Source organism: Microtus oregoni, unplaced genomic scaffold, assembly GCF_018167655.1.
Source record: "Microtus oregoni isolate MIOR12 unplaced genomic scaffold, Mior012 000009F_ref0000495, whole genome shotgun sequence".
Taxonomy (NCBI): Eukaryota; Metazoa; Chordata; class Mammalia; order Rodentia; family Cricetidae; genus Microtus; species Microtus oregoni.
Window position 1 is genome coordinate 50,906,961 of NW_024543068.1, and position 13,512 is coordinate 50,920,472.

The 13,512-nt window shown below is 39.0% G+C and overlaps 1 protein-coding gene across 5 annotated transcripts in view; it reads right to left on the reverse strand.

Annotated features, from left to right (window-relative positions):
- Etv1 (ETS variant transcription factor 1) overlaps nucleotides 1-13,512 on the reverse strand; it is a 94,429-nt gene that overhangs the window by 12,627 nt on the left and 68,290 nt on the right. For 4 of the 5 annotated variants that reach the window (XM_041658183.1, XM_041658184.1, XM_041658182.1 and 1 more), the window contains 3 exons: nucleotides 7,063-7,131; nucleotides 5,148-5,216; nucleotides 1,527-1,696 (listed from right to left, as the gene is read on the reverse strand). In XM_041658183.1, the coding sequence (XP_041514117.1) occupies nucleotides 1,527-1,696; nucleotides 5,148-5,216; nucleotides 7,063-7,131 (308 nt within the window). The remainder of the gene's footprint in view (nucleotides 1-1,526; nucleotides 1,697-5,147; nucleotides 5,217-7,062; nucleotides 7,132-13,512) is intronic. The other variant, XM_041658185.1, reaches the window with a different exon arrangement.

Here is a 13,512-nt window from a genome sequence, read left to right on the forward strand (position 1 = left end):
CACTGACTGCGGGGTCAACACAGAAAGGTTTGTATGTAGCGGAGTTTTAGAGAGAGACTGTGAGCCACACAGAGAAGGAAACAATTCACAGACCCTTTCCAAACGAGAAATCGGAGAAGACAGCACAGTCATTGTCTGGTGGATATGATTGTAAGTGTGAACTAAGTAACAATCAGAAATAGGACATAAAATTTTTAAAAATTTTAAATTTCTTCTGTTTTTTTTTTTGGTATGTGTGTATGTGTGTGTGGTTGATGATAGTGTCTTCCTTAATTACTTTCTTGACCTCACCTTTTGAGACAGGGCCTCCCACCAAACCTGGAATATGCTGATTCAACTAGACTAGCTTACAAGTGTGTCCCTAGGATCTTGCCGTGACTGCCTTCAGGGCACTGGGTTTAAAGGTATATGCTGCCACACCTGGCTGTTAGCATGGCTGCTGAGAACAGAAATCAAACCTTCACGCTTGTACAAAAGCATATTATCTACTGAGCTGTCCTCTGAGGCCCCTAGGAAAAGATGCTGAACAAAAGCTTCGGAGACATGTAGTACCTATTACACAATTCCCACTGAGCTTGTTACCATTTGGAAAGAGTCAACTGGCTGCATTACTGGGTCCTGCTTTGACTTCCTGCACCTGTGACAGCAAAGTCGTTGAAACGTCAGCTGTATGAAACACGTGATTGCATATCTCCCTTGCATTTAATTAATCACGAAAACTCAGGATGCTGGCACTAAGTGGCCAGCCAGTCAGATCTTCCATTCTTTTATTCAGATTCAAACGTCAAACGCCTAAATGCCACTGATTGTTGTATGAGAAACTTAATCACTTGTAGAATGTGGGCTCTTTGAAGTGGCTCAAATGTTCCTGACATCATTTAGTAATGTGTCCTGTCTTAACAAATATGACAAAAGAAAAATGTTCTGTTTCTGCTCGGTTTATTTTAATCACAGGTGGAGGGAAATGGCTGTTTAACTGACATAAATCCCTGTTGAACTTCCCCAGTCCAACTCTTGCTTTGATTATTAAAACCTTCCATGAGGGAGAGCACACATTCCTGTCATGGTAAAGCGCTCTGAGATTATCCTGTTAGGCATCTTTAGTCTTTGTGGCCTGCACCATATTTTGGTGGTTCTTCACTTATATTATTTAAGTACATCAACAGAAAGCCAAAGTTTCTTTAGAGCCAAATGGAGCTTTAAATACACTACAGATTTAAACAACCAAACGTTTAGCAATGGTATTTCCCACTTCTGAGTCCTCTGTGTGTGTTTGGTGTGAAGCCAGGACTCTATTGCAAAAGCAACCCTCTGAACAGATGTAAATTGTTGCAAACTGGGAGAGACTACTGCATTCCATGGCTTAACACCGTGAAGCAAATCCGTACTTTCACGTTGTTTTGACCTACTTTCAAATTTAGGATATGTCTATACAGTTTTAAAACTTTTTATATACCTTTCTAGCATATTAACCAAGTCCACTTATAGGAAATTGTGGCTTCCTATTGGAAATCTACTCAACTAACCTCTTCAGGCTCAATCAACTTGAATTCCATGCCTCGTCCAGTCCAGGCAATGAAATGAGAATTTGAAGGATCGTCCAGAAGAGCTACCAAAAACTGCCAAAGCTGAAGGGACCCTCGTCTCTGATACGTGGGTCCTTCCCGGTACATTCCTGGCTCTTGCTTAATGTCCCCTAAATTTAAAAAATAAGCTATTATCAGCAATATTGTTCCATTTGCATACAATTTACACCAAATCAACCATGAAAACACTTAAACACAGTTACCACATGGGTTTTGTAACAGTGCCATTAAATACAGATTTAAAATAATCAAATGTTTAAACGGAAACCATCAATCTACAGACTGTATAACAGTATGGATTCTCAATATAAATGTACACCAGTAAGGAGTAAATTCATAAACATCACTTGTTTATAAAAATCTCATACGATTATTTGTCTGTCATTTACATCTTTACAACCATCGTACCTAATCACACTCCTTTGTGTTGTGACTCCAAAGATGTAAACAGCTTTAAGTTCCGGGCGTTTTACTTGTATAAATTAATTTCTACAAAGTGTAATTTGTAAATACCTTACTGACCCATACACAACAGACTACTGAAAAACTCAGAGCACATATTTTGAGGTAAATTTAGTCATGTCATGAAGTCTAAGTGACCTGAACTTTCTATGAATTGGGGAACTCACAGAGAGTTAGAGGAGTCGACAGCTCTGTCATTCCAGCTAATGTACCTGCTTCTGGAAGCCACTGCTTTTTACTGGGCAACAAAGGAAACAACGTTCTTGATGGATACAGCTACCTGCATTTTGTTAATTTAATTTAGTTTCTTGGTCTTTTGTTGTGTTTATCAAGACAAGAGTTTTTCTATGTACTGGTGGATCTCCTGGAACTCACTCTGTAGACCAGGCTGGCCTGGAACTAAAACATCTGCTTCTGCTATCTGAGTGCTGGGATTAAAGGTAGTCTCCACTGCCCAGCTTGTTGGTTTTTGTTTTTTATTTTTTTTTGAAAGAGAATTGTAAGAGCCAGAGAGGTCTCACAGAGCACCAAGAGAACACGGTCCACAGAATCAACCAAGCAGGGCTCATAGGGGCTCCCAGAGCCTGAGCAACCACAGGTCTACACTGGGTTATCTGCAGAAATGCTGTGGATAAGTTGAGCTCTGGGATTTTTATTGGACTCAAACAGTGGGAGTAGGGGGTGTCTCTGACTCTTTTACTTGCTCCTGGGACCCCTTTCCTCCTACTGGGTTGTCTCCATCCTTGATATGAGGGATTTTGCTTAGTTTTATTGCATCTTGTTATGTCATGGTTGGTTGGGAATAATAAAAGAGGTCTGCTCTTTTCTGAAGGGAAGGGAAATGGAGGGGCAGTGGAACTGGGTGGGGAGGACTGGGAGGAGTAGAGGGAGAGGAGATGGCAGTCAGGATGTATTTGTGAGAGAAGAATTAATAATATCAAAAAATCATGTATACCAGAACATTTTGTGAAATAAACATTTTAAGAAAATAAAAAGTGAGCTCTCTTTCCCTGGTATGGAAAAATATAAAACAATCTCATGAGCAAAAGTGTTAACAGTGCTTTTGTTATACTACTTGGCTTTTCAAAGCAAAAAACCAAACCAGGATACTTAGTGTTGTGACCAATATTCCTTCCCTTCTGGCTCCAGCCACATGTCTCAGAACTATGTGAGCTGGCATGATTCACACTGCCTGTCTAATGCCTGCAGATGGATCAGGTATCTTCTTTGTTGAAGAAACAATACAGTTAAGTAGCTGTATTCACACTAAGTGTGAACTGCATAATGAACTAAATCACAAGCTCTCTAGAGATTTCTGGCAGAAAGTAAGCAGAACTACACCTCATCACATGACCAGAAAAAACAAACAAAAAAATCATACTCAAACAACAACACAAACACACACAGCTATCCAGTTCAACAGCCACTAAAGAATCATAATATTCTTTTTTTTTTAACCTGGAACATTTATCTTTATTTAAAAGTCAGTTTTATTTATCTCAGATTTTTCCTTCTAATATTACCATTTTTCTTTTTGTGGAGACAAGTGTGCAGCCATACAGACAGCGAAACCTTGTGAAATGAAGCTTCTTTGGTGTTGCCGTCTACAAATGTGACTTATTCAATTAGCTATATGCAAAAAAAAAAAAGAAAAAGAAAAAAAGAAAATCCTCTCTGATGTAATTTTGTCCTCTAATACTTAGAAAGACAAAAGCTAGCTTTAAATATATATGTATAATAAAATTACCCTATTTAAAGTCAAAGAAATCAAACCAGGACAGCGAGTTCACTAAGCACCAACATCTTATTTTTACCATAGTTTTAAGATAATTTCCCTTCTTATATACCCTTACTAATTTTGAGATTATTTAAAATGTGAAACTCGCAATAAATGAAAAGAACAAGGAAAGGACATTCCCAAAAGCAAATTTTAAGCCCCAGGTCAATAGAAAAAGCCAAATTTAAGGATTTTGATGGCGTGCTCATAGGGGTAGTTAAGACAGCTCGCAGTTCTGAAATAGAGGTATAACTCTCCACTACAGAAGAAAGCCGAAGCAGTGCTTCCCTTTGGGGTTTCAGTTCCATGACCTTTAATAATTTAGCCGTCTTAAGGGAGGCTGAGGAAATAGATCTTCCTAAAACTCCCCATGCTTTCCAAAAACTACAAGAACAGCAAGAAGCTTGGCAGTCAAGCCCTCAAGTAACTAATTAGAATAGACTGAGCAGCAATCTGAGCATACACTTCGCTGTTTAAATAATGACAATTAAAAACTCTGAGAGCACCCAAGTCATTACAGCCGAGATCCCCAAAGTTTTTGCAATCAGCTAATCAGAGGGCCCCTGCTCATTTCCTGTTTGACAATCAAAGCAGGAAATATGGAGACCACTCTGAAGAACCAGTAAATGAATTAACCGTTCCCTTTTCCTCCCAGCTTCCTTGTAAATGTCAGTTTTTGCCACGCGCATGTCAAGAACAGAAGATTCTATCTGGTTTGACGCTCTCTTCTAATATCTGGGACCCTTTCATTGTACTAGCGAGAGATATTTAAAAGGTAATGCTTCCCTAACTTCCTTTTAAGCAATTACGACATAATGCTACATTAGCAATGGACATCTTCCTTGGTGGGAGTGTGGGGGGCAAGCAATCAGTAAACTCAATGGGCAGTTATGTTGTTCTTGTGCTCCGTAATGCATCTTTTCATGAACAATAAAAAGAAAGGAGGCTGCATTAGTCATCAGTGCATCCCTAGCAGCATGTTTTCTCTTTTGCTTTGTTAATTACAGGATTGGCTTTCAGTAAATCTCAAATAACAAGCTGCATGCGCTCAGCGGGGCAAAGGAAAGATGCCTCGCTCTGCACGATGTGGAGTAACAATGACGTTCTTCTGTCCCGTCTCCAGAAAAGGAATTTTATGGAACGGAAGAGAAGAGAGAAACAGAGGGAGGGGGAGCAAAGGAACACCCAGTAACCTCACTGGTCCATAGTGGGTGATTGAAGATGAGCACAGACACCTGCAAGTGCCAATGTTAACTGCTTTCAGCAAAGGAAAATGCAATCTGCACTCATAAAAATCAATAACGAACCGGAGAGACACCCACCATCGAACTTCTCTGGGACAACACACGTGTCATCGTAGAACTGCCTGGGGCCCTTTTCAAACATGCAGCCTGTGGGGGGAGAGCAGGACATGGTTATTAAGGATAGAGTATGAAATCAAGCTCCCAAGTGCTTTAATCGCTGACAGAATGAGATTCTTTGAAAACGACTCTGTAATTTTCCAGCTATTCGATATTGGAAGCATCTGTTTGGCTCTTTGCCTCAGTTTCCCCATCTCTCATATGGGAACGAGAGCAATAGAGTTCTCGTGAGGACCAGATGACTTGAGTGTACTGCAGTTTAGACAGGCGCCACAGCACAGTGATGTGTAACCATCAGAGACTTATGGCTTCTGACCTTAGTGTAGACCTTACCAAAGTACTGGCAGACCCTGGCTTTACAGTGTATTGTTTTATGTTCTGGCTTCCTTTTTGTTTCATTACTTAAGAGAGAGACAGCAAAATGAATTTCCAGAATTGTCCTTGATTTCTGGTGTTGTCCCTGGCTCTCTGAAACTGAGTTAGTTTATCCTTCAATTCCTTGTCAAAAAATCTTGGGAGGCTAACCATCTCACTTTAAAACCATTTGTATTAGATTGTGTATGTATGCGTGCCTGTGTGTGTGTGTGTGTGTGTGTGTGTGTGTGTGTATGTGAATGAGTGGTTTGTGGTGTGCACACATCACAGGTGGACCTGAAGATCAGAGGACAATTTGTGGTAGTGGGCTGTCTCCTTCTGTTATGTGGATTTGGGGACTGAACTTGGCTCTCCAGGTTTGGCAGCAAGAATCTTCATTCATGGCGCCATCTGACTCACCCGCTCCTCCTCTTCATTAATAGTCAAGAGAGAGAGAAAGGGGTTTTTGTTTTTGTTTTTGTTTCGTTTTGTACTAACTCAGCTTACAGAAAAAGTGAAAATAAACTGATATCTTTTAATAACCATTTTCTCTCCCATGTATACCTGACTTTACCTAATTCTCACCTTTAATTATCGGAAGAAATTTCATGCAATTTTAACATAGTTTTATTTCTAAAATACAATGTTCTGTGTGGTAGGTTTATAATATTAATAACACTAGCAATAGTAATTATATGTTTTGCTCTCAAGTATTAAAGATTTTACTGTTTTCTGCTGTCATTTAAACATCTATTAATATCATTCACATAAAGCCAAGTTAGTCCTAACTGAAAAGGTTGTAGCTAAGTGAATTTTACAGAACAAACATGTTGTTTAAGTCATAGTTCCAGGAATCCTTCAGTGGAGATAATATCCAGATAAAATCATTTCTTGTCTAGTACTTTGTAGATGTCAAAATCTATTAGAGCAGGAGAGTTCCATTGTGGCTACCTGAAATAATAACTCCTTCTCTACACTGCTCATGTGAATCCATTCTGAATAACTACTTTTCCAAAATGTACAAAATCAAGGACATTGAAAGGCAAAGTCCCACCATGTTTAGCTATAAAACCGTGATTTAAGTTTCTGAGGTTGTAGACAGATATTCTCCATGATATGTGTCGGTAGAGTGAAGTTAGGTGTGCAATCACTAAGGAGCAATTTCTAGTTAAAGAGTGCCAGGTGCTGGGAGAAAAGAATACAACTGTTTGTGTGGACAAGACTCACGCTAACAACCAAGTACAAGCTACCATGATGTCAGAGACTAGCCTTTCATTTTGAAAAGCTAGAGCGTGTTTGTGTTTATTTCGCCTTGCTAGGGACTGAACCCAAGGCCTTGGATATACTTTCCAAGCACTCTGCCACTGATCATCCCCTGCCCCCAAAGGGTAATTTTTAAAATAATGTTTTAGAAACATAATGCATTTTCTCAAAGCACACAATGACTAAGTCGATCCGAATTTGGAATGTGTGGCTATTTTTAATGTTATTTATTAGGAACTTTTAAAAATGGAGAACTTAACTTCTGTTCTGCTTGGGTGAGCCAGGAAGCCTTCTTGCCTCATGTAGATGGAGTGGCAGCTAGGCACTTCTGAAAGAAGAAGCAAAACTTGTCAGAGAGAGGCAGGTTAGAGGGCAGGACCGGTGTGGGTAGAGAGAAATGAACAGGGTTGCCAAGAGCCCACTTAAGCAAGCCTGTCAGCATACAGTGGGCCTTGCCAGCGAGCCTCCAGAAACGAAAGAAAGCTCCATGGATCGCAGGGAAGGCTGGCACTCTTCAGTCAGAGGTGAACACAGTTTTACCGACTCAGCTTTGCTGAAGCTCAGCAGTAGGACACTGATGCCATACTCATATGTCTAAGGGTGGCTGGAATTAATTGATATACCCCACACTATTCGGTCTATGTGCACTGCGAAACTCAAAGGCTTAGTTACAGATGACTTCACAACTACTGAACAGGAATTACTAAGAAAAGATAGAAAAATTAAATCTCATGAGCTATCTTGAGCCTTTTGGGGTTTTTAGCTGTTTTTCTCAGGTAACAGTATATCTGGTTTTTCATTTTTATTAAGAATTTATAGATTATGTTTAAAGCTAATGAAGAAGCAATGCACAATAAAGAGTTTTACAATGCCCATGCTAAGAAAAAGCCCCACCTACAGGGCCAAGGGGCCTGGAAGAGAAACCAACATGGCTAACATGAAACTGCTTCACAGTGCTAACTCAGAACTGAACATGTTGGATGATTTCGATACGGAGAAGAAAATCAACATGGCTCGGGAGACATATCTAAATTCAAGACCTAATTACTATGTAAACTACTTAGCTTTGGACAAACCTTTCTTTGCCTGCATTTCTATAAAATAAAGTGTTGGGAGATGATCCCCGACACCTATTACAGTTCCCCGTGCTGAGGAAAGATTCACTCAGAATTCAGAGACCGATGCATGGCAGCCCCTCAAATTAAGTACCTTCCTGTATTTTTGGAGTCCCTTCTGAACCCCACCTATTAGCTATTTAATACTTTATTTTTATTTATTTTACTTAAAACTACTTCCTAAAAACACAAGTTTCAGATCTCCCAGAGTACTACCCTTGAATGCATAAACACTTGCTTAAGACAATTAGATCCTATGTACATTTTACTAGTTTTATTTTCCTTAAAGCACATAAAAAAAAGAAAACTAAATTTGTGCCACAAATGCAATACTTAATAAAAAATAAAAACTTCCTTTCCACTGCTAGTAATTCAAATATACCACCCTTAACAAATGAATCTCAAAGTCCAGTCTCTTCAGATCTATCCATCTAGGTACCTGTGGTAACAACAGATAAGCTATACCTATATTTGGCCTGTTTTTTTTCTGGATGTAAAAGTTTTCATTTTCAAAGTCAATTCTTATTGTGTGTTTCTTTCTTTGGTCTGATGACAAGCGATTTTTTTTTGGCATAATGATTAATGTCAACAAAATGAGCAATTTTTAACATAAAAATATTTTAACCCTTATGGTTCTAATCTAAAGCACTTAAACAGTAAGCCATAATTCTAACAACATTTTAAAAGTATGGTTGTGGTGACACACGCCTGTAATCAAGAGGCTTGAGGAAGAAAGATTGAAGATTTGAAATCATTCAGAGTTCCACAGAGACGGTCTCTCAAAAAACAAAACAATAACAACAAAAATACAAAGCCAAAAATGTAAGATGCTGGGAATGTAGTTCAGTAGTACAACCTGGCCGTAGGCAAAATTTCCACCATTAGAAAAATAAAATTTAGCACTTGTCTGAGAAAAAAGTACATAAGAAGGCATAGTCTTTGTGCTGAAGACAGTGGACAATTTGCAATTACACATTTTTCTATAACATGATTCGCACAATTTATTAGATAATGCATAATTCTGAGTCTATGAAGGTAGAGAGATTCTTTCCTGACAGAATTGACAATAGAACAAATAGTCACCAAATCACTTTATTCCAACCTTTAACAAATGACGAAGCCTGAAATTAATTTTTAATGTTGTTCTGATTTATTGCGAGGCAGAAGGTCCCTCAAAACAGGTGGGCCTGGAAGGCACAGTGTTAATGACTGTAGTCAGTGTAACAGCTGCTCGGAGGCAAGCATTTTGCTGTGCCCATGTTGACACCATGCCACAAAAATACTCTTCCTGACTGCGGCACACCTGGAGTACGGCTGTAAGAACAGCTGGCGGGCTCGGAGGCTGCTGGAGGAGAAGGCAGAGGGTGACGGTTATTACATATAAGCGTGACTAAATGCTCTTCCCATCCCAGGGTGGGAGAAGAAGAAACACAAGTATTTCTGAGGAACTCAGTATACGAGGCTGAAGGACACTTAGAGAAAGTGTTCTGATGTGGTGTAAAATTAGTGTAGCCCTGGAAATCTAGACACAGTCAGAGACCTTTGTGCATAATTTGTCTAACTCTGCATCGAGAAATACAGCTGATGTCTTTATTGCTGTTCTTATACTTGACTGTTCTTTGAGAATTCTAGGTCTCTCTAAATAATTAAAACAGATTGTTCTGAAGTTTATTAAAATATCAGTGGCACATAATAAGACTCAGGCCAGAATTTTCATTACAGTTTTCAACAGACCAACATGTGATTTACATTCTTAGGAAGACAATGGGTAACAATTGATGGAGAGAATTGTGCTTTTCCAATTCCTGCCATTTATTACATGAGAGTAAATCAAATTAGCAACTAGTTTTTAAAAGCAAGGCCTTGGCTATCATTTTAAAATCCAGTCTGCCCTTAAAATAGATGTCATTTTTAAAGTAGAGAGAAAACAGAAAAAAATTAAATAAAAGAAAGGGGTAGGAGCTTTATTCACATAGAATAACTAAAGTCATGTTATTCTAAAGTGATATCAGTTAATTTATGACTATCAGAGTGGGTCAGACTCTAATCAAATTGTAGAAACATTTCCAAAGTGATTATTCAATCAAACGACTAACATGGTTAATTAGCGGCCGTAAACATTGCTCTGAAGTTCATCAAAGTAATGACTTGCCCAGAAAAATTACCGCTAATTAAATTGCCTGCTGCTTTCATTTCTACCTTATCTAATAATAAAAAAAAGTCCAACTGGTGAGATCTGGCATTCCATTTGAACTTTTGCTAAATGTCCAGCAAAGACCCAAGCTGGGCTTCACCCAAGCGGTGACTTCAAAGGCCAGTGTCTGGTGATGGACAGTGGAGGTGTCACTGGGAAGATTTCCCTTTCCTGTGGAAAGAAGGACAATGCAATAGCGACAGACAGCCCACTGCAGCTTGGCCATCGCAAACGTGCATGATGGCGGACAGACATCCTCTAGATACACTATCCTATCTGGCATCCTCTGGCTATGATTTTAGGATGACCAGCACAGTACAGTGATGGCTGACAGCTGCTTTGTCACCTACCAGGCACAAATTCATGTCTAAAGTCTTCTGTTTCACGGGAGTATAGCTTCCGGCAGGTTAGTTAATGGCTCTATCCTCAACCCTCTCCTCTTATAAAACGGGAGTGCTATTGATACTTTTAAAACTGTAACCAAGAGGCACATATGGAAAAAGTTGTATGTATTATTTCCACTAACATATTCAGACAGAAGGAATTTAGGACCTCTTTCAATAATTTACTTGTATATATTTATTTTGTGTTCTTAAATTCCATGAACTTGTTGATTTGTTGCTTACTGTTGCAGTTATTCTGGAGTAGACTGTGTAAATCTATCTCTTAATCAATGATACCTAAAAATATATCGATTGACCAGTCATGAATTTGATTAAGCCAGAATTTCCCCCAGATATTCTGAATACTTGAGGACCCATCTTTGAACCTCATATTTTTGCCATATTAGCCCTTGTTGTTTGTTCTGAAATCACACTGGCTTAAGAAGTTTAAAAGTCAGTCTATAAATTGGATTATGTAAATTGAATTTAGGACAAAGGGTTTTTTATTGATGTAGAAACTTGTGGATCAAAGCGTTCTAAAACTCGATATTAGTGCTGACCAAATCAACGCAGAGAAATCACAGTGCCTGTAATTTGTTACAGATGAGCTCTTGTGGTGATGAAAGCTGATCTAATATGCTGGAAAAATTCAAAGCAGTGAAATGTGCTGGCCTCTCCGGGCTTCCACGCATGGAGGTGGAATCAAGAACAAAGCAGTCTCCAACCTGAACGCTTGGGCTCGGCTTCATGGAGGGTCACTACTGAAGGAATCAGATTTGGGTGTGATTCAGAAAGTATCACTTCATATCAAGATACATGTGCAAGAAACTTCTTTAAAAAGTGCTTGATCCCTCTTTGCCTTACAATGCAATACTGTGCTGGAAAAGACAATGATGACGTGGGAAGGTTTTCCAAAAGTTTTAGCACAGAATGCAGCTTTGAATTTGCACATCTAATATGCCAGGCACTCCTTTGATTTGCATATTTGCTGCTCAGTTGTACAAAATGAAAATTCCCCTTTAGGGTATCATTTGTGTAAGCTTCCAAAAGCCACGCCTGACCCAGAGAGGAAAGATTAGTCATGATTGGTTAGGTGGGTTTTAGTGGTTGTTGAAACTAGTTTGTTACCAAGTAGTGTGTAAACCCGGGATTATCTCATATAACAAACCTAACAAGGAGGTTGAAAATGAAGTCTCTCCTTCATTTGATGCTCCTGGCTGGATTTCTGCAGTAATAATCAATGTATAACTTAATTCAGCATTCAAATGTCTTAAGGTAAATGAGAAATCCCAGGAAAGTAGAAGTAGCTCAAGACGGTGCCTTTGCTTACATTTGAATTAGAATGCAGAAGTTGATTGGCTGTACACGTTGACTCCCTGTAGGAGCAATGGGACTAAGTAAAATTCACATGGAGCTACTCGTTCATTCATTCATTCACTCTTAAGATAGGGTTCGTTGTGTCTTATTGACTGACTGTACCCACTACTGGGACCACGAGCATGAACCACCATACTAGCTAAGCTCTGTTCAGTACATTTGGATAATGGAAGAAAGTTTAAAATGCTAAATATACAGAGTCAAAATAATGGATTCTGTAAAACATGCATTTGAAAGTAGCATGTACTTTGTAAGGGGTGTGTGTGAGTGCGCGCAGTACTACTATTTAACAAATTTCTGAAAATGTATGTATTAAATCCTGATGTAGCTGGGGATATACACAGTGGTAGAGTGCTTGCATAGAAATGCAAGAAGTAGTTGGTTCAAGACCAAGCATCAAAAGTAAGTAAGTAAATAAATAAATAAATCCTGGCATGAGCTCTTTTAACAAGCAATGACACCAACTTTAGAAAAAAAAGAAAAAAATATTAGAACATTGTTGTTTTCAATCCCTTCAGCTCCTCGAGTCCTGGCTTCACTAGGTTAGACTTGTTTGCTTCCTCTCACTCCTAATCTCACACGTTATGGCAAATCCCAAGGGGTGTCTAAGGCATAAATGACACAGTGTGGTGAAGATAGGAATAAATGCTAACACAGAAGCACCCACGCTACCCTCTAACTCCGCTTTTACATTTGACGCATGAGTGCACTTGGTTCTAGTTAATCAGGAAAACCACATTTTATAGTTTCCTAAAAGACACAAGTCATGGAAAAGATGTTTTTGTACCCATAATGTACTCCATATTGGAGAAATCTGCAAGTTATTAAGTCCAAAATAAGTTCCATCAGTTGTATGTTAGACTCTCATGAGAAGGATGACAAACAAAGAGTTAAAACAGAGAAGTTCTATGAACCGCTGGTTCTCAGCCATATAGATCTGTGTGGAAGGACTGAAGGGAAGTCATGGTGGGTGGTTAGGAGCACGTTTTGTTCTTTTGGAGGACCTAGGTTGCATTCCCAGTATGCACATGGAGGCTCACAACCACCCATAATTCTAATTTTAGGGGACCCAGATTCCTCTTCTGATCTCCCTGGGCACCAGGCAACACACATGATACACAAACATACACAAAAACCAAACACCCACGCACATATTATAAAATAAGTGATGGATTTGGAGATGACTTAAGTTTTGAGAAGGGAGTGATGAGTTTAGTATTGCTTCATCCATACTTGGGATATTTCTCAGCAAATGGAAGGATATAGAGCAAATCTACACTACAGTGAACCAGGAAAGAAAGAGGGAAGTCATGCAGTTAAGTGAATTCAGTATTTCTGAGACATAACAGCAGCATCGTGACAAACAATAGCATATAATTTTCCCTCTGAAACCAAAAATCTTACTCATAAGCTTCTGAGATACATTGTGGACAGTATCACCCAAAAACATGAGCAAGCCTAAACAGTATATGGACATTCTGAACTCAGGATACCATACGTTTCACAAGCTGGTGATTTTCATTAAACTAGAATAAAAAATAAAGTCAAAGAGCTGAAGGTACAGGCATTATCGTGACCTGGGATATCTATTAGAAATCACCATGCCCTGGCAGTTGAGACAGAGCTAAAAGTAAATGTGA